The 26,821-nt window shown below is 43.9% G+C and overlaps 1 protein-coding gene across 1 annotated transcript in view; it reads left to right on the top strand.

The window, feature by feature from the left end:
- Positions 1–20,201, top strand: part of immp2l (inner mitochondrial membrane peptidase subunit 2) — a 223,240-nt gene extending 203,039 nt beyond the window's left edge. Inside the window, exons 5-6 of the mRNA XM_082540168.1 lie at positions 8,084–8,186; positions 19,714–20,201. Of these exons, the coding sequence (XP_082396294.1) occupies positions 8,084–8,186; positions 19,714–19,836 (226 nt within the window). The 3' untranslated portion in view covers positions 19,837–20,201. The remainder of the gene's footprint in view (positions 1–8,083; positions 8,187–19,713) is intronic.
- The last annotated feature ends 6,620 nt before the right edge of the window (positions 20,202–26,821 follow it).

Genomic DNA, 26,821 nt, shown 5'->3' on the forward strand with positions numbered 1-26,821 from the left:
TTCCTGTTAAAAGGGAGTTTTTCCTTCCCACTGTCGCCAAAGTGCTTGCTCATAGGGGTCATATGATTGTTGGGTTTTCTCTGTAGGGTCTACCTTACAATATAAAGCAACTTGAGGTGTTTGTGGTTTGGTGCTGTATAAGTAAAATTGAATTGAACTGGAAACTGCTGGAACACCTGCGTCAACAGTGAGGCCAGTTTTGCATCTCCATTGACTGAGAGGGTGCCAACAAAGACAGAAGCTACAAAATCAAAACTTTTGCAGTTGTCCATGTACGGTTTTCAGACATGACCAAGACTGAGCTATGTGGCCACAAAGACAAGAAGTATGTTTGGAGGAGTAAAGATGAGACTTTCAACCTAAGAACAGTGCAACAGCTGTCAAACATGGTGGCGGTAGTATCTGCCAGTGGTCCTGGTACATTAGCCACAGTGGATGGAATAATGAATCTAAATTCTTCAACTTCTCAAATCAACAGCTAGATGGCTGAAACGTGGACAGTTTAGTGACAGTTTTCCAATTCTGCTACGAAGAGTGGAAAAATATGAGACTGGATTATGCTGGGATGATGTTGATGGGTACCAAAAACGTCTGGTTGAGGAGCAACTTGCTAAGAGTTATTTAACCATATATTAGTGGGCATATATGTATATATCTGAGCCTATATGTATACCTTTGACCCGTGGGGATCAGAGAAAACCCCCAAACAGTTTTTCTTAAAGTCATTAAAGATGTATGCTGTACAATCTTTCCACTCTGGAAAAAGACCAGTTCTAAGGTATCATGAAAGCCCAGGATCACCCTGACGCTCGTGCTCGTTATGAGTGGATGGAGACTTGGATGGATGGTGTTAAATGTGCTTGAGAAATCAAAAGCAATCCTCACCATGCAGCCGTTACTATCCACAGTGCATTCTCTGCAGCATGGAGACTGTTGCAGCATCCCCCCCAGATTTGGTCCGTACACAAACTACATAACACACCACATGATGTATACATGACAAACTACAACACACAGCTATAACAACAGGATCAGTCAAACACGTACTCATAACATGAGAAGACTTCCACATGACTCTATATGTTACGCTTTTACTCAAAGAGCTCAAAGCCAGTGCAGTAAGCTCCGTCAGTTCTGAGAGATTCTTATGCAGCATTTATCCAGTTATATGTATATTTATAAAATGCATGTTCTTCGTCTCTCTGGGAGAGCCTTTGTAGCAGTAAAATACCTTTTACATTATGCATATTATTTTCTTTTGTAATCCAGAAAGACCTCAAAGAAAACCAGACACCGACAGATATGAAAGTAAGTTTACTTGTGAAGCACTTTAACTGTAAAAGCTCAGTCGGTGTAGCTGCGAGTGCTTCTAATGCAGCATTTTCCCAAACTGGGATTATTAAGACGCAGCTTTCTCTAGGTTTTCTATGAAATTCTGCTCAAAGGCACTAAAGATATTAAAAACAGATTGGGAGGCCACAGCTCTGCTGCTAATTTCGCTGTGGAGATAACATCAAGGTCGCACCTTTTTACTCACTTGAAAGGTGCACGTGGAGAACGCACTAATTGATGTAGAAGCACGGCGGGCATGTTAATGGAAAAAAGGTTAATTAGAAAATTTACATTTCATCAAAAAATAACTGCTGGGACGGATTTTTAAACCACAAATGATGATGATTTCTTTTTCTTGTAGCTCTGATTCATCACCACAGCACACCAAGCTGAGTCGAATGAAAGACTAAATGCAGTAAACTCAATTGTCCTTGGTTCGTTAAAGATTTCATACTCATTCCTTGTCAAATGTAGCAGAGAATTGGTGTCATATAAACTGCAACCTTTTTATTTCTGCAAAAAGGTCCCAGCTTGTTTTCTCTTATTTCTTTTCCTTTGTGAGTCAGTAAATTCAGCTGCTATGGCTAAATCAATATTTATGTATCCAAGGCCTCTTTTGTCAGCCTGCAGGACCAACCTACACACACACACACACATGCGTGAGGAATTGCAGACAAATTTCCATTTAAAAAGTCACTGAGGCTATAATTCACAATGTTCCCAAGCTGGATGATAAATCAGGGCTGGAACAGCCTCGTAACAGTCCAGAGGGATGATGAAGGGCGTCGGACCTTCTCCTCATAAACGCGACGAGCTAACTGAAGCGGCTGCAGGACGAGATGAGCACCGCCCCCCTCCACCACCTCTGTTAGGCTGAATCCTCTGATCAGATCTTTGTTTGAGCGATAAGGTGACGGAGGGAAGTGACGCTGCAGGAGATGATTTGGAGGCTGATGATTAAGGATAATGAAATGAAGGCGATAATTTGATCCACCGTCAATGAAAACGTTAACGGCTATTCTCTCCTGATTTTCATCTTCTTTTTTTTGTCTTCCCACATGAACACTTTGATCAGTTTACCGCTGGAGATCATTTTGTGAGCTCCTGTTTGGTTTCCAGAAACTGTTAAGATTAAAAGCACAATACAAAAAGTCTGAAACATGCTAAAAGCAGAAAATGCACTTGTGATTGTAGCCATTCCCCAACTCTCTGTGAATGGGACTCATGGCCATTGATCAGTGGTTGTTGATCAATGGTCATGAGAATTTGCATAATTAAGATTAAGGAACTGACCTCCCAGCCCATTGCTCCTTCAGTGGGCTGGTTTCACTCATTATGCAAATGTCCTGTTTATAAGATTGAAACCTGCAGTCAGCTGAGCCTGAAGAAGTCACCTGGATGAGTGATGAAATGTTTCTCCCACAAAACTCTACGTCCAGATGAACAGAATCAACTTTTGGAGATATACCAGCAACACCACTAACATTAGCTAATGCTACAGTTAGAGACCGTAACACAATCAAAATGATTCCAACCGTGTGCAAACAACTTGCATCCATGTTACCTTTGAAGATGAGGACCAGGTCTCGGACAACTCGCAGTCAGCTGCAGTCGTCAGAGTGACTTTAGTGCATCACTAAGGCAATGAAATGATGATAAGACACAGCAATTATCAGTTTACAGTTGTTCTGGTGTGAACCAAAAACACATCTCGATCAGGTTTCAAATGAACTCCAGAGCAGTTTGTTTATGTTGTGAATGTGATCCAACCTCAATCCAACACAGCTACCAGGTGTATGCTGCAATTTGAGCTAAGCGCCCTCCTGTAGTTGGGTGTGTTTTGCAATCTGAGATACAACAGGTACCATATATGTGCAGAGTACACAAACGGTAAGTGTGGAATAGCAGCTAGCAGTAGAATTAATGCAATCTGGCCACTCCGGTCTTTAAGTGATGACGTATGAATCCTGCTTCCAGCCCAAACTACCCTACGTTTATTAAGGCTGTTGTGTTTTTAACATGTTTTAATGTTTTGTATCTTTTTCTATTTAATCTGAACAAGCCCCTCAAAACAGTCAGTGATCACTGTCGGCTTCTCTCAGTTTTTATCATCGCTCTTCATTTTAAAGCTCAGTTTTTAAACCCTTATGATGTAACTCCAGCCCATGTAGCAGTATATGAATGACTAACCTCATATTGTGGATGGATTATCTCAGTTGTTCTCCTGACTGAAGTTTGGTCCATTTACAGCATCCTGCCATGCGATTACATTTGTCTCTAACCATCAGGAACCCTCACGTTAACTTTTATCCAGTGGAAAAAAGTTGGTGTTCATCCTGCAGGCTTCAGTGTGTTTATGCTAACATAGCTGTGTCGCTAGCGATCACGTAGCAGATCAGCTACTGATTGGAAGGTTGGTTGTTCGATCCTTGGCTTCCCCAGTCTGCATGCCAAATTATCCTTGGGCAAGTTTCTAACCCCAAGTTGTGTGAATGTTGGTTAGATTGCACTTGAATATAGAAGTGCTTGTATGAGTGTGAATGAGTGTATACAGCACTTTGAGTACTCTGGGAGAGTAGAAAAGCGCCATGTAGGGTTGCCAACCGTCCCTTAAAATACGGAATCGTCCTGTATTTAGAAACAAAAGTACACGTCCCGTATTGAGCTAATAAGGGACGCACTTTGTCCCGTAATACAGTGAGAATCAAAAGTAGTCTATAAATGTTTATGGAATTAACGCTTTGTTTGAAAACATAATTCCCAGCCCCTCTCCTGATTTGTGACCAATGAGCTGACAGCACACTTATGACAATTCGAGTATGACAATTCAGATTACCGCTCATCTCATTGGTCGAGGAAAGGTCGCTTACGGAGAAAATACTGGAAGACAACAGGTGACCACAACAAGAAGCATGGCCAACAGGGAAACAAACGCCGTCACTGCGGTGCAAGTCTCGGACGACAGTAAACCTAAAGCTGGGCAGACACTGTGCGATTTTTTCAGTCACGTTATTCAGCTCCTGCTCAAACTGCACGATTGACTCGCAGGGGTTAGAAGTTGGTAGGTCACGATGCAGGGTCTCACACTATACCGCCCTTAATAGGAACATTTTTTCATACAGCCTTATCATCTCATCTAATCGACTGCGAGAAAGGAAAAAAACATATTTATCAACGTGTCAGAGCACTCCTTACGTTGTGGTACATCTTATCTCCTGAGTGCTCACACTGTGCCTCCATAAAATGAAGGTTATAACAGAAAATCTGTCGCTCGCTCTCTCTGTCTTTCACTCACACAGACACACCACCACCATCAACTTTGCTAAATTGCTAATGAAAAACATTAATAAGGCAGCTGTGATTGAGCAACAGTGTAAATCCAACTATTTTCACGGTTGTTGTGTCGTGATAATTTCTGAGGCCACATCGAAAAGGCTCGGATGAGCTTTCCAAAGTTCTACAAGTTGTGCCTCCATCGCTTGTGTCCAGATCACACGCTGCACAGCCGTGTTGCGGCGTCTTTTTCGCCGACATTTGTGTTTGCGCGTGAGCAGTGTGACAAACTGCGGTGACACCCTCCCGACCAAGCGATTGATGATCGGGAGTTGGTCGTGAGGTGTTAATCGCTTCTCGTCACCCCACGTATACTACACGACGCACGATGAAGGCCAAAATCGGGCCGATCGCCAAAACGGTCGCACGACTCAAAAATCGGCTCAAAATGGGCCAAAAATCGCACAGTGTAAGCCCAGCATTACACTCACACAGACACACACACCACCACCATCAACTTTGCTAAATTGCTAATGAAAAACATTGATCGGGCAGCTGTGACTGAGCAGCAATGTAAATCCAACTATTTTCACGGTTGTGTGCCTCCATCGCTTGTGTCCAGATCACACGCTGCACAGCCGTGCTGCGCCGTCTTTTACACCAACGTTTACGTGTTTGCGCGCGAGCAGTGTGAGCGGCTGTGGTGAGACCCTCACGAGCGATTGATGATCGGGAGTTGGTCGTGAGGTGTTAATCACTTCTCGTTACCCCACGTATACTACACGATGCACGATGAAGATCACTCAAAAATCGGCTCAAAATGGGCCTAAAATCGCACAGTGTGAGCCCAGCATTAGAGCAGCAATGTTTGTTCCCCTCAGAGAAAGGGAAGAATGGGAAAAGGAAAACACCTGGCTGGAAAAAGTTAATATGGGCATGTGCAGTGAATATCAGCGCTATGTGGCCAGAAGTGTGATAATATAATTTATTTTGTGTAATAAACAACTGCAAGGATAGATGATTACAACAAATAGATCACTAATACATAAAAGTAATACATAGATGAATAATGATGATGAGTTATGATGCGTAATCATGGGAACAAGCGGGTTTTCAAACAGGAGCAGCTGATTAGCATCAGAAAAGCTGAAATAATATTTCAACTGAAGCCAATTGTACTAAATGCACTAAATGAGCACTGTTACAAGAATATTTTTCTTTTTATTGTTTTCTATTATTTTAAGTTAAGCAGGACAGAGTTCTTTTAAAGAAAGATTTACTTATATTCTCAAAAGTTAAGCATGACAGGCTTCTGTTTAAGAAAGAGACCTGTTTTACTGTGTTAATGTTGTCATTTTGAGCTAAAAATAAATGGCTAAATGATCATTTGTTTCCCATATGGTCATATCACAAAGAATATGCATCTGCTTAAATCAAATTCAAGTCAAATGGTTAAAAAAATAATTTCACACACAAAAAAAGAGCTAGAAAATTCACCACACTGGGAAGGGTGAAGACAACTGGGTCGCCCGGCCCTGGCCACGAGGTGTCCCTTATTTATTTTTCAGGGAGTTGGCAACCCTAGCGCCATGTAAGAATCAGTCCATTTACCACATCATTATATACCAGCTAGCCAAACTTCAGTAACCCTACAAACGTCACTGCTGTTTAGTTTTCTGTCTTCATTTATGTTGGAAGTGATAACAGAGCTGTACGTTTTAATTTATTCAGAAACCTCTCACTCAGAACATGCTATATCATGTTTAGGTGGAAGCTAGCGAGCTAACTTCCGCTAACTTCTAACTCTGTTAAACTTCATAAATCCTGTTTTCATGGATGCCTGGATGTTAAACTTAATTGTTACACCTGGTAAAGCAGCAACGCTGATCATTTTATTTATTATGTAACTCTCAGCGATGGTGCAGTGTTCGTTTGACTTTGGACCCAGAAACGGCTAATGACGTCAGACTTAAAGAGCGGATAAGTGGACTAAACATTCTCATTTGGTTTAAAGAGACTTGCTTGGTTCACTTGTTGTTTTTGTCAGTTTTGGGAAAAAACTACAGGAAAAAGCTGAAGTTTACAACCTCATCATCTGATTCAGAGTAAATGAACTTTAAGTGTGAAAGTGTGAGTGACTGCAGTCAGTCCAAGTTGGACAGCTTGCCTCCATCCAGGCAGCCTGTATAGTTGCCTTGTGAGTAGTTGTCATTATATTTTTACTGTATTGTGACTGAAAAAAATAACATCATGCAGGCTACAGTTAGCCCGCTAGCTTTGTTCCTAGTCATTCCTAGTCCTAGTCAGTTCTGTTTTTGAGTCGGGTCGTCATAGATATCCAAAGTTAAATCAAAGAATAAAGCTGGGTGTGATAAAATATAAATATATAACTGAAATAACTAACTGACCCTAAACTGAACTGAAAACAAACAGTGGAAATTACAAAACCATCATAATTCTGGTGAACATTTCTTTCTTTTATTATCACTGCCATCAATACTTGGAACCTGATTTATTTCATGCATCAGTAAAAATGGGTGTAGTTGCTGTCATCGCTGCAGTTTAACAGTAATAATTTTCCAATGCTGGTGTTGCATTAAATGTAATGCTGCCTGAAGTCTGAATATAAATGGCGACATTTGATTTTGTTGTATTTCTGTGTTTGAATTGAGGAGTTTAATTGTGGTCCTCTCAGCATGAGTGGAGCCATCATGGTTCACTGTGGTCACAAAGAGATGGACATAGAAACATTACTCAGGTCGGCTGCGGAGTTTAAATTATGCTCAGTTGGGACCCAGGAAAAACTCTCCTGCAGTCAGTGCACAGCCAGCCTGAACTGCTGATACAGGCGGGATGGAGCCATGCTCTCATGTTGTTCACGTCATACTCTGATCCTACCGTCCGAATGTCGCCGCAGAAATCGAGACTCAAAAGATGTTTCAATGCTTTTCTATTTTGCAGTTCTGGTGAGACTCTGAAATGCAGCTTTAGGCTGGCAGCAGCGACACCCAGTGTGGACTTCTGCCTCAAAGTTCAACATGTTGTGCACTCACAGATGCTCTTCTGCAGGCTTTGGTTGTTATTCGACCTACCGCTGCCTTTCTGTCAGCTTGAACCAATCTGGGCACTCTCCTCTGACCCCTGACATTAGCAAGGCACGTTACTGGATTACTGTGGCTCACTGGATTTTTTTTTTTCAGTCCGACCTCTGTAAACACTAAAGATGGGTTTGTGGGAAAATCCCAGCAGATCAGCAGTTTCTGAAACAGTCAGACCAATCTGTCTGGCACCAACAACCATGCCAAGTTCAGAGTTCCCTCCATCAGCTTTCTTTCCCACTGTGATGCCCTAACCCTAACTTCAGCAGGTCATCTCGACAATGTCTTCTCGATTAAATTGAATGAATTTATAATGAACGTCTGACTGAAAACAAAGTTCTTGCTTTCTTAGAAGTTTCTCTCATTTTCCATCTTTTCAGGACTCTGGCCTACAAGAACCGCTATGTTCGAGTTCCAGATGGTCACTTCTGGATCGAGGGAGATCATCACGGCCACAGTCTGGACAGCAACAGCTTTGGACCGGTAAGCACTCATCCCACTGCAGTGACACTGATGCCCTCCTTTGGTAGAAACAACTTCTATGTTCAGGAGTTTTCAGTCAGTCTGCGATACACAGTAAGGAAACAGTATTGGGTTACGTCTCTTAATCTTCATCAGTATAAAAACACATGACTTTGCAGATGATGCTGCAGCTGCTGTGATGACCTGATAGAGACTTCTTCTTCCTTAACTTCTATTTCACCACAATCACTCCAACCCTCTGCACGGCCTCCTTCACTGCATCTATGAACCTCCTCTGAGGGCTTCCTCTTTTCCTCCTTGCTGGCAGACGGTCGAGCAGCTCCTGTAGGTGTGATGTGTGCAGGCTGCGTCATACTTGTGTCCATATGTGTGTTCTTGCATACACTACAAGTTTAAAATGTTTCAGCGGGATCCAAATCTGGGCTTCGATTAAACCTGTGATTGAAATGTGATTTAATATAATTAATAATGAATTAATTCCTTTACAATCGTTTATTTAAAATTAGGTGTTTTTTAAATCCCTCTGCAGAGTTTTAGCTCCTCACCCAGTAGGCTGATGGACAGACGTGAACCTGAAAACAAATTTTTCATAGACACACACACACGTCAGCGTTGCCATGGAGACCTGACTAATGAGGACCCAAAGTCTCGCAAAAATCTCACTGTCAAAGTCGAGATTCACACTTTGTTCATAAATGTGGTGTAAAGCTTTATTATGGCTTAAACAGAAGGAGAAATAATGAAGCTGTGAGCAAGGCATTACTGCAGCACACTGTACTATTTGGGGGAAACGGTAAAGAAGGAACATGGAGCTTTGGGAGAATCCATGGATAAATAACTCCAGTATGTTTCCTTTACGTGCACTGCATACTGTGGGCCCGGTTTCATCTGCCCTGTCCCGATCCGAGCTGGGTCCTCTCCTCCTGACTGGAGCCGAGCGTCACAGAGTCCGTAGGGAAGCCAGAGTGACGGCTTGTTTCGGCGCCATCTTTCAGCGTTTTGTTGTGGTCGGCAGAGATGACAAGTACGTTAACAAAGCAGGATGTTTGTGCAGACCTGGTTTGTTCATCCTGACAGACACATAAAGATTTCATTAACGCCGTGTTTCAGGCTCATCTCTCCAGGGCAGGAAGAGTGTTAAAAGTCTGATATTGACTCCTGTTCTCTACACGCTATTTGTAGTTTTTCCCCTGTTGGTTGGAGCGGGATAAATTTTTCAGCAAAGAAGTAGTCGTTTGCTATGGACAGCACATTCAGAGCCAGACAGAAAGCCCTGCTCTCCCACTGATGCAAAGCTATCCAAGGAGCTGAGCAGAAATCCCCTCTGAGCTCAAACCCAGAGCACATAGAGCAGCAGCTCTGCAGAGCCTCTTTGTTCCTGAGACGACCGGCACCTGTTCTGCCCTACAAAGAGAGGCTGAGTTTTAAATATGCTGTGCCTCTCTCCTATTATGTTTCTGACCACACCACTCTTCTGCAGATTATGAGTTTTCTTTCAGTATTTCCAGCAAACACCCATTCAGTTCCAACTTTTCATTAAAGACCGCTGTTTCAGTGTGAAGTCTGTGGCTAAATGTAATTTAGATTCACATGATGATCATCTGCAGAGAATTTCCTACGAAGGTGTAAACTACAGCTCCTTCTTACAAACTGCTGCCTCTGACATCCTGTTAGACGTCTTTGCTATGAAGGGGGTCTGACCAGATGTCATGGTTGCTGGGATGGGCTGATAGAGAGGAGCTGAAATCAACCCTAACCCTGCCTTAGGATTGTTCTGGTCCATGGTTCTGTAAAACGTACTAAACAGTGAGTTCAGCGTATTTATTAACTTTCAGTCTCAGTAAATGGCACGCTTACTGCTTCCATAGGAATTAAGAATATTAAAGGTCAGTACCAGCCAGGTGCTGCTTATTAAATGCACAAATGCACTTAATTAAAGGATCATCAGTTGGTGTGAGCACCACTACTTATGGCACTTTTGCTAGTTTGAACCAAGCCAAGGAGGAAAGATGTCAGCAAAGATCTTGGGAAGGATTATAAGGCCGTCTACAAATACTAAGGGAGATTATTCACAAATTGAAAACATTCAGCTGCAAGTCTTCACAGCGCTGGACGTTCCAAAGAATTCACCCCAAGGTCAGACCGTGCAAAACTCAGAAGAACTCCAAAAAACCCAAAAGCTGGTTAGCAAAGAGTGAACAAGTATGGCTTGTTTAGGGCTTCAGGGGAAAGAGTCTTCTCTCTAAGGAGAACATACCAGCATGGTGTATATTTCCAAAACTGCATCTTAACAGACGAGACCACAGTGGAGATGTTCGTCCATCACACACAGCAGCACGTCTGGAGAAACCAAAGACCTCATACAGCCGTCAGCACGGTGGAGGAGGGACGATGATCTGAGTGGACCATGAGCTCCTCTGTAGAGTCAGTGTGAGGCCGTGTGTCCCACAGCTGAAGCTCGGACCAAACCGGGTCATCAACAGGACAAAGATCCCAGCACAGCAGCAGGTCTGCAACAGAACGACCGAAGAAGAGAAGAACGGAGCTGCTGCAGAGCTCAGAGAGCTGTGCATGAACGAATGCTGCAAACCTCAATGAGGCGAAAAAGAATATGAAGAAGAGTGGACCAAAACTCCTCCACAGTGATGTGAGAGACTGACGAAGCCACAGAGAAAATCCTCCCTGCAGGTTATTGCTGCTACAAGCTGTTGAATCAGGGGTGGACTCAGTCTTTCCCTCGACTGTCACATGAAAACTTTCTTTTACATATAATCGTCTAACACTGTCACTGCACGGACAAATACAAGAGCGAAAGGTGTGAGGCTGTGGTATCTTACAGATATTTGTAGCTTCACGTTATTCTGCAGCTTGTGATGCTTCTGCTCGTTTGCTGGGGTGAAACTGGAGCTTCTGCCAGACCCAGAGTCCAAAGCTGTGGCCGTTTTTTTCTTTCTTCAGCACGTTTGAAGAAATCTGCTGACGTCAGAGTCAACAACAACATCAACCTGTGTTTATTTCATCCACACCTGTCACCATTTTCACAGCTATTTGTCTGTCACTGCTTAATGGCACAGAAGGATGACATCCAGTCGTTGCTCCAGACTAGCTCTGGCCTGTTCCAGCCTGGAGACGTTTCTCTGCTGCTCAGAAAGGTGGTGTGAGCGCAGTGGTCTTTGTCAGTAGATGTTTCATTGCAGAGTTGAAGAGCACACGTCAGCTTCTGCCCCTCGTGACAGACGTCACCGGCGTTCTCGTCCCTAAAATCACATTACCCTTTCATTGCTGCCAAATGGCCAAAGCCACAGCAGCAGAAGCCTCAGCTGTGTTGTATCATGAAACACAATGTGCTGACAGTTTCATATTATTACCAAATATTCATACCACAGGAAATAGACTCGAACAGCTAAATCAATTGACTATATTCAGGATGTATCCTCTCCAATGAGGAGGTCTCATTTGAATAAAATGTTCTTTTTAAAGTCAGCCTGGCAGTCCTCGCTGCCACCCACCTCACAGTCTTTCAGTGCAGCAGATGATGCAGTCAGCCTTCGGGTCGATCAGAAATAGTCCAAAACAAAACAGAGAGAAACACCCACAACCTCTATATACACTATACGGTCCGAGTGCAGCGCTGTATGGAGCTTTTTCCTCCACATTCTTTTGTTGCTAAGTTAAAAATGTTCTTTCTTTGTTTGGTTTTCAGAACTTTGTAAAATGTGAAACCGAGGAGATTTTCATGCATATGCAACACAAGTCAGGCTTTCATGTCAGTCGATCTCACGCTGTGGGAAGTATGGCCTATTAAAGCGTTTATAGGTGCAATAAATAAGATTTCTACTGAGCCCAAAGCATGAAACGGCCGCAATTCATCTGCAGAGAGTTGATGGGGGGGTGTTGATCAATACGGTGAGTCAGCCAGATGCTGAGGTTTCTTCCTCTCAGAGCTGAAAAGCCAATCCTGATGTGGACACAAACAGAGAAAGTAATGAGCCGAGAGAGCGCCGAGAAGAAAAGACTACGGGACTAAGTGATGCAGAGTGGAATTCGGCGCATGACCGCTGAACGGCAAAAGGAAGCCACTGACCAACGATCCGGAAAAATACAAAGAAAACAAAGGCGCAACAGAGACAACGAACCTGAGAGATGTTCGACTAACAAGCAAGGAAATTAAAAATAAGGCTAATGAAGACCCCAAAGGAGGACCCGATGGACAAAATCAGGAAAACAGCAAACCGTAGAGGCAACGGAGGAAGGTAGGAAAGTACGAAGCACAAAAGCTGTTAATTATTAGGGCGGTCGCCTTTAAAAGGTGAAACCAAAACAGAGAAATCCAAGAAAATAGAATCAAAACAAGTGAAGTAAAAAATTATGGATGAATTACAAAAGTCTAAACTATACCAATAACTTTAATGGTTTCTTTAATGGTTACCATTAAAGAAACCCTGAGCATCCATCACGCAGGCCACCTGTAAAGTTTTTTATTCTCATCGTTCAGGAACCGTTTGAGTCTCTCGCCCAGCGTTGTTGTTCAGTCACGGTAATGTGACGTGTACCTGGAAACACCTGGGCGGAGCTCATTATTCTGTTCAGCACCTGATGAATGCTTGTTGCTACCATCGTCCATCAAAGCTCCTCTTCTGTTTTCAAAACCATTGAAATCTGTCTGCAACACTAGCAGAGTCGTAGTCATTGAAAAATGGGCTCATTAAAAACAGTAGTGTTAACCCGTCCACTTTCTGCCCACATAAAACATTTGAGGAGCAGCATTCAAGGCAGAAATCTCCAGATGTCTCCCCGGGAGGGGTCACTCAGGTGTTCCCAACTCTGCAAAGAAGCCTCCTCCCAAACCATTCAGGAGGAATCAGGTTCAGTAAACCACCTCCGCTGTGCAGGGTTCGGAGTGACAGAGCCCAGCAACCCGACTCTGGTCGTCTAACCCAGCGGTCCCCAACCCCCGGGCCTCGGACCCGTGAGTCGTTTGGTACCGGGCCGCGAGAGTTGAGGCTCAGGTGTGAAATGTATGGTTTTCAGGGGTTTTATCGGTTTTCAGCGTTACTTTGTTATTGTTTTTATCGTTATTATGTTGTATTTATCCGCGACACCTTAAAAGCCGGTCCATGAAAATATTGTCGGGCATAAACCGGTCCGTGGTGCAAAAAAGGTTGGAGACCGCTGGTCTAACCACAGCTAGTGGTCATGGGACAGCAGAGGGCAGCAAAAAACCATCTAAAGCATGAAACTGCTAAAAAATAAAAACATATCCTGAAAGGAAAAACCTCCAAGAAACAAAAGAAGGAAGAATTTCTATATAAATGCATTTTAATTAATTCTCAATTTTCCTGTTCTGAAAAACCTGAAATTAGGCACGTTCACTTTCTCCTACATGCTTGTCTTTGTCAATCGTCGCCTTAAAAATCTCAGTGTAAGAAAAGAAGGAAGCAACGTGTTATAAAGAATCCAAGAAATGAAGCTAATCCAATAATCAACAAAAAAAACCCAAATATCCAAATAAGCCAAAAACAGAGCATCGAAAGAAAGAAAGCATCAATAAAGCAAAGGAAGGAACAACTACGTGTCACCTTGGCAGCCATGTTTTAACCATGTTTGGCGTAAAGAAGCCAGCGTGGATACTTTTCCTGATTTTTGTCACCAGTTGAAGGAATCTTCAAACCCAAATCGTGGAGCGAAGGTGCAAAACAAACGTTTTTGTTTGAAGTTTCCAACCTCGTGTTTCTGAGATTAAAAGAAAGATGAATCTGTGCTGACCTGGAGGTTCTCTGCCTCCACAGCTTTCAGGTGTGTAATTTAGTAATTCCTCACTGTCTCACCTTAGCAGATAACAGCTCAGTGTCATCTGCAGCCGGATGAATATTAATCAGCTGTTTCATTACCACATGTTATTAAACTGGAGCTTGACCCGCAGCTGTTGTGAGGTGGAGGTTTCTTTTCCTTCCTGTTACTCAGACTGTAGCGTTGAATTTGCTGCGTCAAATCAAACGTTGCTTTCTTTCTCTGAAACCAACTCCTCATAACACCTCCAGCCCGAGCGCGAGCTCTCTAAAGGTTATTCTGGAGATGGAGATGAATGCCGCATATGTATATATGGTTTTAAATATAGAGGCTGGCTTTGAGAGATAACAGGAATCATTAAAAGCTTATGACATTTGCTGGTGTGTGTGCGTTCGCCCTTATGCAAAGCAGATCTAATTGATGCGGCGAGGACGATGCTGGACAGCAGTGAGTGGACGGATCTTCAGCTGTCAGCGCGCCGGTTTTAATTATCTCTGCCGTTGATGTCTGCAAGTCTCTGCACCTCAAGCTGAATGTCAACCTGTGAAAACCTAAATAAGAAGCACGTCACTTCAAAAATCAGAAAAAATCAGTTTTTGCTCATTTCAGACTGCCAAGGCAACCAGTGACTCAAAAAGAGGAAAACCAACCCACGGCGTCGTGTTAATTCAGGCTGCTTGGATACGTATCTTTAATATATTCAACAAAATCGAAGCAGAGGATTGGTGCCTTTCACAAACAGTCCCTGCAGGTTCTGGATGTCAGCATCTGATGTGTTCGATTCAAAGAAGGCTTCAGTTTTTTTACATTCAGCATAACTGAGCTGTGGTTGTGACTAAGCCCAACCAAAGACTACATTTAAACAAGTTCAAACATCTTTTGCTGTTGGAGTTTGCAAGTACAATCAAAGCGGTCACCCAGAAACACCCTCAACCTCTGGGTGACCGAATTTAATGGCGAGGCGACGGTACTGGTGGAGGCGACCTTTCTCCAAACCACCGTGGTCGGTTGGAGCGCCGTCACTCTCAGGTTGGTGAAGGTTTGCAGATTTACCAACGTGTTGCAGTAAATCTGAGTCAGAGTGTCAACATCATCTGTGACACGCTGACTCGGCTGGTTGTATTCTGGTTATATTCCTTAGAAAAGGAAGATTGCAGAGCAGCTTTACCATTTTGCACTTTCTCTGTATGTAGACGGCAACATATTTGCAGTTGTTGCCATTTTATCCCCGTCAGCACAATCAGATTCAATGAGATGATGATTGCATGCATTTGCAACATAAAGTAGACTGGCTCTGATGGGGCACTTTGAAAATGGCAACTTACTGTGGTTGCAGATCTGGTATCCATCTCTGAAGCAAGCATTGGCTGCTGAGGCCTCCAGCTCCGTGATGTGACTGGAGAATAAACAATGAGAAAACTATTTTTGGATGACAGGTCTTGACACGTGTACTAGAGGAGGGTTTTTGAGCAAAGAAAGGCAGCTGGAGCCGTGTTTTACTTATTTCTGTTCACATTTCATTGCCCAATAATCTTTTCATTTTGAATTCTTCAGATTTTGTGGTTTTATAAGACTCATGCTGTCACGAACTGCACTTTCCCCCCAACGTCAGTCAAAGACGGTGGAGCATTACAGAGAGAAAGCCATCGATTGTAGAACTGAAAAGCCTGAACTGTGCTCAGTTCACTTTGTTCCCTTTAATAACATATGGTCTGCTGGACCTGCTAAAGCAGGTTATAAAGGGAGCCCTGAATCACCTGTTATGACAGGTTGACCTGCTCCATGGCTGCCACAAACATCCTCAGACACCCTGCTATGCAAAACTGACTACTCGACTGCTAACCCTGACCGCACGCGCTCCATCCTGCAGGGCTCCACCCACGTCTGCAGGTCACTGCCCTCTGTGCTGTCCTGCTGCTAGGACAAACAGGAAGGCAGCCACCTCCGTATATGAGGCTACTCACCCTCTAAACTGCAGTCTGCTCCGCCCACCTGTTCCTCTGTCACCCCCAAACCTCCTGCTCCACCACAGCTGCTTCAGTCAGCGATGCTCAAAGAGATTTCCATGACAGGCTCACTTTAGGACACCTGTGGTACCTGAGGACAGGATGGCTCTCGCTCTCTGAATCGGCTCTCTGTTGTCAATCAATCCATCAATCAGTCTTTATTTATGAAGCACTTTTCACACAGAAATGTAGCACAAAGTGCTTTACATGGTTAAAAGCAGCCCACCCCACCCTCCAATTCACTCCCCACACTCTCTTCAATTCAATTCAATTCAATTTTATTTATATAGCGCCAAATCACAACAAAAGTCGCCTCAAGGCGCTTCATAGATACAGAGGAAACCCAACAATCATATGACCCCCTATGAGCAGCACTTTGGCGACAGTGGGAAGGAAAAACTCCCTTTTAACAGGAAGAAACCTCCAGCAGAACCAGGCTCAGGGAGGGGCGGGGCCATCTGCTGCGACCGGTGGGGGTGAGAGAAGGAAGACAGGATAAAGACATGCTGTGGAAGAGAGACAGAGGTTAATAACAGATATGATTCAATGCAGAGAGGTCTGTTAATACATAGTGACTGAAGAAGAAACACCCAGTGCATCATGGGAATCCCCGGCAGCCTACGTCTATTGCAGCATAACTAAGGGAGGATTCAGGGTCACCTGGTCCAGCCCTAACTATATGCTTTAGCAAAAAGGAAAGTTTGAAGCCTAATCTTGAAAGTAGAGATAGTGTCTGTCTCCTGAATCCAAACTGGAAGCTGGTTCCACAGAAGAGGGGCCTGAAAACTGAAGGCTCTGCCTCCCATTCTACTTTTAAATACTCTAGGAACAACAAGTAGGCCTGCAAAGCGAGAGCGAAGTGCTCTAATAGGGTGATATGGTACTACAAGGTCATTAAGATAAGATGGGCCTGATTATTTAAGACCTTGTATGTGAGGAGCAGGATTTTGAATTCTGGATTTAACAGGAAGCCAATGAAGGGAAACCAATACAGGAGAAATCTGCTCTCTCTTTCTAGTCCCTGTCAGGACTCTTGCTGCAGCATTTTGGATCAGCTGAAGGCTTTTCAGCGAGTTTTTTGGACTTCCTGATAATAATGAATTACAGTAGTCCAGCCTGCAGGTAATAAATGCATGAACTAGTTTTTCAGCGTCACTCTGAGACAGGATATTTCTAATTTTAGAGATGTTGCACAAATGGAAGAAAGCAGTCTTACATATTTGTTTAATATGTGCGTTGAAGGACATGTCCTGGTCTTAACATAAGCGGTCATGGATACATGACCGCCCTCTGGTCTTCGTCAGCACACGAGCTGCCGAGTTTTGCAAAAGTTGTAAAGGTGAAATATTCTTCTTAGGAAGACCAGAGAGCAGGGCAGTAATCAATGCGACTGCTAATAAAAGCATGCATCAGCATCTCCGTGTTGGCCCGAGAGAGAATAGGGCGGACTCTGGCTATATTTTTTAGATGATAAAATCCAATTTTGGTTACATGTTTAATATGTGGGATAAAACCAAGCTCAGAGTCAAAAATAACACCCAGGTTTTTCACTTGTAGCGAAGGACATAGTGAAAATGCCTCTAATTTAGACAAGAGTTTCTCTCTCTGAGCCTCGGGACCGACAATTAAAACTTCAGTTTTGTCCTGGTTAAGCTGTAAAAAGTTTTCTGCCATCCAAGATCTTATATCTAAGATACAGTTAAAAAGAGCATCCATTGGTCTGGTGTCATCAGGAGACACGGAGATGTACAGCTGCGTGGCATCAGCGTAACTGTGGACGTTCACTCCATGCCTCCTGATGACACCGCCGAGAGGGAGCATATACAAATTAAAAAGTACAGGGCCTAGAACCGACCCTTGAGGTACACCACATGTCATTTTATGGATCTTAGAGGAGCATCAGAATCAGAAAGGGTTTTATTGCCAAATGTTGAGCAGGTTTACAACATTAGGAAATTGCTGCGGTGCTTCAGTGCAAACATACTGTCATAAATTGCGCTTAAATAGACATGAAAAAATAAAAATAAGAATAAGAATTAAAAGTGCTACGTAGAAAGATATATACATGAGTGCAGGTGGTGATCAGTGCCAAAACATGGAATGATGCAGTGAACACAGCGTAGGGTCACGTGTTAGTGGTGGGAACAGTCGTACGTTTATTGTTCATGTGTCCAACAGCATGTATCCATACTCACCATAAAAGTTCTGTCAGAGAGACAGGAAGTGAACCAGCTGTGTACAGCACCAGAGAGGCCCACCATGTGTTTCAGTCTGTTTAAAAGAACAGCGTGGTCTACTGTATCAAAGGCTGCGCTTAGATCCAGCAGCACCAGCACTGAGAGCTTTTGGGAGTCCCAGTTACATCTAAGATCATTTAAAACCTTTAGGAGAGCCGTCTCTGTGCTGTGGTTCACCCTAAATCCAGACTGGAGTATCTCCAGGATCTGTCTATCATTTAGAAAATCAGTAATCTGAGTAAAAACAAGTTTTTCTAAGACTTTACTTAAAAATGGTGAGTTGGATGCAGGTCTGTAGTTATTAAAATCATTACAATCCAAATTGCTCTTCTTCAGAAGGGGCCTCACCACCGCCGTTTTAAAGGCAGCAGGGAAGACACCCAACTGAAGAGAGCAATTCATCATGTATAAAAGCTCAGCCTCAAAAAATCCATAAAGTGTTTTAAAGAGTGAAGAAGGGATTGGATCTAAAAGACATGTGGTGGGTCTCACTGTGGAGAAAACCTTCTGAAAGTTCTCAGCATTAACCAGGACAAAGCTGTCCAGTGTCTCCTCAGGTACAATCGAGCCCTCAGATGTATTTAAAATCATATCACGATTAGATAAAATATCAGATCTGATGGCGCTGACGTTTCCCCTGAAGTGGTCTGCAAACTGCTCACAGAGCGAGTCTGTGGGGGTTCTTTGGGAGCTTTTAAAATCAGGGTTAAATAAATGATCTATGGTGGAAAAGAGGACCTTGGGATTATTTTTGTTATTACTGATTATTTTGGCGAAGTGTGAATTTCTTGAGTTCCTTAGTGTATTATTGTACACTTTAAGTTTTTGATGCTTAATTAAATTTTTATTTTTCCTCCACCTCCTTTCTGCTGCCCTGCAATCTCTTTGAGTGTTTTGACTTCTTCGTTTCTCCAGGGTGATGCATGTTTTACGTTAATCTTGTTGGTGGTGAGTGGAGCAACGGAGTCAAGGCTTTTCTTCAGTTTGCTGATAAAATGATTAAAAATAAAATCACAGGGGGCATTCGTCTAAAACCCTGGTAAAATTTGCAGCCACTTCAGAGGTCAGATAGCGCCTCCTCACAGTTCGCACCGAGGTCTCCCGCTGAATAAAACCGGTGATGTTAATAAACACACAGTAGTGGTCAGAGACAGCCAAGCCAACAACAGAGGACACGCTGTGGACAGCCCATGGGTGATGACCAGGTCCAGAGTGTGTCCTCTGTTGTGAGTCGGCTGCGTGACGTGCAGGTAAAATCCAAACAGTGAAGAACGTTTTGCTGCAGGGTCAGAAGGATTATCTATGTGCAGGTTAAAGTGATTTTGAGTGTGTGTTTGTTAAAACTTCTGTCTTTAGGTGGTCTGTAAAGTGTGACAGATAAAACTGGAGGGCTGCTAAAAACAATAGCAGGGAATTCGAAAGTGGTAAAACGATCAAATAAAATTTGTTTAATTTGACCATTTGTTAAAAGTTGTGATGCTGTTTTTTTCCCAGGTGTCTGTGGGGCTGCTTCACGGTCGGGCCTCTCACATCATCTGGCCACCAAACCGCTGGCAGCGAATCACAGCATCGCTCCCTGCAAACCGAGGACCGCTGGACACCGAGGAAGAGGACTGACCACGCCCACAGAGTTTCTGTATTTTTCTTAAAATGTCAAATTCACAGCAAGAGCCGCTCGCTGTGACCGTGTGAGTCAGATTACTGCATGGCTTTTATATAAACCGTGCTCATTGTACACTCAGGTGGTGTTTTGTTCGTTTCACTGCAGACTTTTGTTTTTAAATATTTCTTTCTTGAACGCTGAAAAGACGACAAACTGAAGTCCTGTCCCCGAACTTCACATTTTACATGAAAAATTAAAGCTTTTGTCTGTAAACCACCAAGAATTTTAAGTTAAGTTTGTGGTATTTTATCAACTAAGCTAATAATCACTGGCAAAGTGATGTGATGGGCAATTAAACTCATTTGTAATTTCCACCCTATCCTGGTGTTGAATGTTTGAATCTGCTCATTTCCAGCTGCATATTTTTATTTTTTATGATTTTTTTAAATGTTTTCTCCTCTGCCCTTAAAGCTTCTGACCATATTAGGGATTTCCCCTCTCTGTGACGGCAGTCTCATGTCTTTATTCACATTTTAACCTCATCTTTAGCCTGCGAAGGCTTTGAGCTTGTGGGAAATTATTCTGAATCCTTAAACCAGAAATATGAATTTTCTTAATCTAAAACATTTTTGTAGCAGGTCACAAAGTGCGGGACTTTGACCTTGGTCAAGGCTAAGATTAAAACTTTGAGGTTTCGGTGTTCGTCTCAGTGAACAGCTTCAATATTTCAACAACACCCCAATTCTTAGCTCTTATGTCATCTGTACTTCAACAGGGAGCCCCTGCGTCTCTGCTGGGATCTCCTCCCGAGTGGGTGTGACCAGAAAACCCAGGAGGCACGCCTCTCTCTTCACTATGATGGTCCAGTATAACGCCCACACCAGTCAGCTTGTTTCTCTCCCACTCTGCTTCCCATCACTCGTGATTCAGCGTCTCTTTAGCTCCATAAATAATTCTGAATTAAAGCACCTCTTCGATTGTTCGGAGGTTCTTTCTTTTTGGCTCCGTAAACAAACAGCAGATGTGTAAGAATCGTTCAGAGGTGGAAACAAGCACACAGCTCTCTGCGTTTGTCCCTCATTAACTTCGAACTTCCATTGTCCACTTTAAATTTTTTATATTTTCCAGCGTAGGAGGCGGATGTGTGTTGCTACAGAATTCCAACTACAATTTTAGAGGTTTTAGTCTCATTTCTGTGTTTGAGAACTGAGAAGTCAAATTAAAGACGTGTTTCTGATACATCTTCATCCGCTTTGTCCGGGGTCGGGTCGCGGGGGCAGCAGCCTAAGCAAAGAGGCCCAGACCTCCCTCTCCCCAGCCACCTCCTCCAGCTTATCGGGGGGAATACCAAGGCGTTCCCAGGCCAGCCGAGAGATATAATCTCTCCAGCGTGTCCTGGGTCTGCCCCGGGGCCTCCTCCCGGTGGGACATGCCTGGAACACCTCACCCAGGAGGCGCCCAGGGGGCATCCTTGTCAGATGCCCGAACCACCTCAGCTGGCTCCTTTCGATGTGGAGCAGCAGCTGCTCTACTCTGAGCCCCTCCCGGATGGCCGAACTTCTCACCCTATCTCTAAGGGAGAGGCCAGCCACCCTTCGGAGGAAGCTCATTTCTGCCGCTCGTATCCGCCATCTCGTTCTTTCGGTCACTACCCACAGCTCGTGGCCATAGGTGAGGGTAGGGACGTAGATCGACCGGTAAATTGAGAGCTTCGCTTTTACACTCAGCTCCCTCTTCACCACGACGGACCGGTGCAGCGTCCGCATTACTGCAGCTGCAGCCCCAATCCGTCTGTCGATCTCCGGCTCCCTTCTCCCATCACTCGCGAACAAGACCCCGAGATACTTGAACTCCTCCACTTGGGGCAGGAACTCATCCCCGACCCAGAGTGGGCACTCCACCCTTTTCCGGCTGAGAGCCATGGCCTCAGATTTGGAGGCCTCAGATGTTTCAGATCATCAAAGTAATTTGACTATTAGACAAAGATAACGAGAGTAAATACAAACACAAATCCAAACCCACCTGGACCTTCTTGTTAAAAATGAATTAACTCTCGTTAACCACATTTTATTGAGCTTCCGAAAAGACCTGATCACTGTCACACCTGCTGGATGATAAATCCCTTAAACAGAAGCTGCTTGATAAAGTGAAGCAGACTGAAAGGTCTCAACCAGCAGCACGTCAGCATCACGCTGCGATCTAAAGAAACAAGTGACATCATCAGCCTGAGCCAGCCTCTGTGAACCACAGCGAGCGCCGTTATCCACACATGGAGGAAACCCGGAACGGTGCTGAACCTTCACAGGAGCACGTCGACTCAGCCAGGAGGTCACAGAAGAACCCAGAGCAGCATCTACAGACCTGCAGGCCTCGCTCGGCTCAGTTAAGGTCAGAGGTCATGGTTCAACAACAAGAAAGAGACGGGGCAAAAATGGCGTCCATGGGAAAGTTTAAGGAGAAAACCACTGCTGACCACGGCTCGTGTCACATCTGCCAGAAAACATCTGGATGATCCCTGAGAAGGTTTGAGTCCCGTCACATCAAAATAACAGCGTTTCATAAAGAGAACATCACAGCAGCGGTGGCGTGATGGTCTGGGCTGCTGTAACTGAGGGAACCATGAATATGCCAGAAAAGCCTGAAGGAGGATGTCTGCACCTGAAGCTCAAGAGCAACAGATGATTATGTTTGTAAAAATAACTCCCAGATCAGAGGCTGTGGCGTCGACTGCCTGCTGACGGCGATCTAACGTCCGTGCTGCAGTCAAACACACTATTTTCCATACATCGCTCAGAACCGCTCATGTCCTCAGGTCCTGGTGGTATTCCTCTTTAAGGATGTTGTCACAGCAGAGCTTCCCTCATCTGACCTCCGAGGTGCTCCTGATGATAACTGAGCGAATTCAATTATTTTGCAGTGCGATGGGAGCGAGCTGTGTCTGGGTCATTATCTAAAAATCTGTTTTCACTTTGCTGTTGTTTGTGTCGCTGCTGCTGTCGGCTGTAAGCAGAGGGCTGCTGACACTTCACAGACGCTCTCCCCTTTTATTAATTGCTCTTGGAGGAGAAATGAGCCTTTAGCCTTCCACATCAAGCGGGGTGTGTGAAGTCTTAATTAGAGGGGAAAAGCACATGTGACAAAACATGTGCAGCCAGCTGACCTCTGCAGCAGCTGAAACGCTCCGTCTTTAAAGATGTGCGTCGCTGATTTGCATAAATCAGACCGAGGGAACACTTGTGGTGCATTCAGCCAAACTGAGCTCCCAGATGTAGCTGCTGATTGTGCGACGCTTGCAGCTGTGTCACAGTGTAAGGGGACCCCGGAAGGATAAGTGGGGCTAAATGCAGATGTACCCGAGCCTCCCGCTGAGGCTCACATGTGCATGATTAATTCACCTAAATGTTCTGTGCATTTGTGCATCAGCTTCATCTGATGATTTAGTTGATAATATATTTGATGTTCATGAAAGACGGCTGCAGACGGCATCTCTGACTGACTGATATCCTCTCTGGGTAGTAAAGCCCGTGTTTGCACATTTCCCGGTACTTTGCATCCTGCATTTACCTTATTTACAGAGAGCTGAAAAGACTCATCAGTCTGTCTCTGTGTGTGTGCTCGCCTCTAAGCCTCTGTGCTGTTTCCGTGCCAACAAACACCATCGGGTGCAGCTGCTAGGATACCGGTGTCGCCGTGGTGAGATATGGCCTTGTTTAGACATTCGGGATTACTGCACTAACAGAAGGGATGCCACATGCCAGCCCGTCCTTCCTCCGTGAGTTAACAGATGCACCGAATCCTTCTGCAAACGTGTTCTTTACACAGTTTTCTGAATTTGCAGGTTCTGTGGTGTGCAGTCTCAAACCTGCTGCAGGTGCCAAACACATTAACGAGCTCGCATCCTCAAGACTGCTGAGAAAAACTCAGAACAATGATCTTCATTTAAGACTTCAGGTGACGTTTCGCCTGATACCTCTACATCTAAGAGTTTGGCCTTTGAGCATGAGACCTGTAATGGGGTCTCGTACAAAGACTGTAGGACTGGTTCTCCCAGTAACACCCAGCATGTGTAGAATTCATCGTTTATATAGAGGCAGAACAAAACAAGACGCAGGAGAAAAATAAGCAAAATGACAGGATTTTCTGTGAAAATATGTTTAATTTCTCCTACTTTACGCACAAATATTCACAGATTTACAGGGTAACCTCGGGCAGAACTGCTGAACGTTTGGTCTGAACACAGTGTTAACGTTTACAAGGTGACAGGCTTAGAAACACAACCAAACTGTGGGGTTGGATGTGAGGATGTTTGAGACGCTCGTCCGTTCGAATGGCGGACTCCTGTACTCACTTTTCGAGAGCACAGGTGAGTTTACAGGCATGAAGTGCACTACAGGTCTTCATGCCTCTGTACTCTTCACAGTCAGAGCTGCACATGGTGCTTTTCCTCTCAACTCCCTCAGCGAAGTGGAATGGAAAGGACTCCAAACCCATTTCCATCAGCACCGACGGGGACGGCAAACGTCATGTGTTGCGTTCACGCGTCTGGATTTTATACACGTCAAATTTCTTGTCGTAACTGTTGGAGAATTCAGTATTTGATGTGTGGAAAGAGGCTTAACAAGCTGTAAATGTTTTAAGTTAAAGCACCGAGACTTTCAAGTACTATGTCTAGTCCGGTGCACAAGCTGCAGACTTACTGCAAATGCAGCATTCATTTATGCACAGCTGGTCCAAGGTCTCAGGCAGGTTGAGGTCTGGACTCTGCACCGTTGCAGCAGCTCGATTCTTCTTCAGTCGTTCTGCTGCAGATCTGCTGCTGTGCTTGGATCATTGTCCTGTTGATGGTCTGAGCTGTAGCTGTGGTCCACTCAGATCATCATCCCTCCTGTGTTTGGTTTTCAGTAAAACGTCGTGTTGGGCAGTATGGACAAACATCTCCACTTCAGTTTTGGTCTTCAAAGAGTTTATTAAGAAATAAAGCTTCACTTTCCAAAGCCGGAGTGTTGAGATCCGTTTATGTCTGTGACTTAGCATTAGATTGTAAATTCAAAACAATAAGCAGCTGCAAACCGCTTTGCAACCCACCTCTGCACCATCTCACCCACACCACTAAAAATAAATTACTACAGATGGAAATCTTTTATCTGCAGTGGTGAAATTATTCCTACCACACACAGGTATCAGTGAAAAACTTCATCTACAGTTTATTTTCCTTCCATTTATGGTCAAAAAGGAGGCGGGTCAAATTAAAAAACCAAATGTTGCCATGAATTTGTCTCTTTGTGTCTGTTCTGTGCCACATTTTCAGTTTTTTATGCGAGAAATGATCCAAAAAGAAGTGTAACAGATCCAGATGATGGAGTCAAAGTGTCGGTCTGACATTTATCCTCAGGACTTTCACCTCATTGTGTTTGTGTAATTGTAATCTTTTCTCCGTTTCCCTCAAATCTGTATTAAACTGACAGCCTCGCTGATTTCTGGCTGATCGGGAGTCCAATCCTCTGGGGAGAGATTTCTTGTATTTTGTGGTTTTATAAAATCCAACAGTTTTTCCTGTTCCTGGTTTTTGTGGCTCCCTAATGAATTAATGGTGCAGCTGTATATAAACACCCCATGGCTCATTTGACTCGGCTCTTACTCCTCTCTCACCGGTGTGAATGCTGTTATGCTAATCGTAACAGCACACAGGCTCATTCCTGCACTTTGGGCCTTAAGCTCACCTCCTGAACGGCAGCAGGGGTGAGCAGCAGCAACAACTCGCCGTTTGTTGAAATCTGAGTCAGCCTGATGATGTTAAAGGCTCAGGCAGGGGGCATAAAAATCCCAGCTCGGCTCTGACGCATGTTGAAAATGTTCTAGAGCAAACGGCTGTAAGATCTGGTTGATGTTTAAAATCTGTCGGTGGTTCAAATTACAAAGAAGCGCTTTGCTGAAATGCCTCCATTTCACCTGCTGTCACCTCGTTTTAGGAGATGTGCAACACACAGTGTGAACATTTCAGGATTTTCTAAAAACTAACCAGGTTCAAACAAATTCAGCTTCATTGCCCCCCCATGGCGATCAGCCACAACATTAGAAACACCTGCAGGTGAAGTGAAATCGTTGGTTTTCTCTTCAGAATGACATCTGTCACGGTGTGTGATGGAAATACCTTTTTAATCTTTGTATATGGTTTCATTCATAAAGTGCTGAATTACAGCAACTGACACCTCAGGGTGATTTTTGCTGCACGTAAACACCCTCCAGGAGAGCCAACTATCAGACCAGCACTCGACAGCAATGGGAAGGAAGAAATTCCTTTTAACAGGAAGAAGTCTGCTGCAGCATAACTGAGGGAGGATTCAGGGTCACCTGGTCCAGCACTAAGTATATGCTTTAGCAAAGAGGAAAGTTTGAAGCCTAAAGTAGAGACGGTGTCTGCCTCCTGAATCCAAACCGGGGTCCTGAAAGCCGAAGAAACTTGGATCCACATTTAAGTCAGCAAAGAGAGAGTAAATTCCTCTGTTAAGATAATATGGTATTATATTTTTATAGATTTTAAATTCTGCATTTAACAGGAAGCCAATACAGAGAAATCTCTCTTTCTAGTCCCTGTCAGGACTCTTGCTGCAGCATTTTGGATTCACTGAAGGCTTTTCAGGGAGTTTTTAGACTTCCTGATAATAATGAATTACAGTCGTCCTCAACATCACAGATGATTTGGATTTTAGTGATACTGTTCAGATGACGTCTGCACACTGATTTTGATCAGACACACATTCTGTCTGATTTTAGAAGAAGGAAATTTGAAGTCATCCAGGTCTTTGTCTGTAGTTTAACTAGTGGATTTGTGTTGTCTGACCTTACGGATAAATAAAACATCATCTGCATAGAAATGAAAATGCCGTGTTTTCTAATAATATTGCCTAAGGGACGCATGTATAATGCAAATAGTATTGGTTCCAACACAGAACCTCGAGGAAATCCATGAAAAACTTTAGCGTGTGTAGAAAACGCCTC

The sequence above is a fragment of the Aulonocara stuartgranti genome (assembly GCF_965226115.1).
Source record: "Aulonocara stuartgranti genome assembly, chromosome: 7".
Lineage (NCBI taxonomy): Eukaryota > Metazoa > Chordata > Actinopteri > Cichliformes > Cichlidae > Aulonocara > Aulonocara stuartgranti.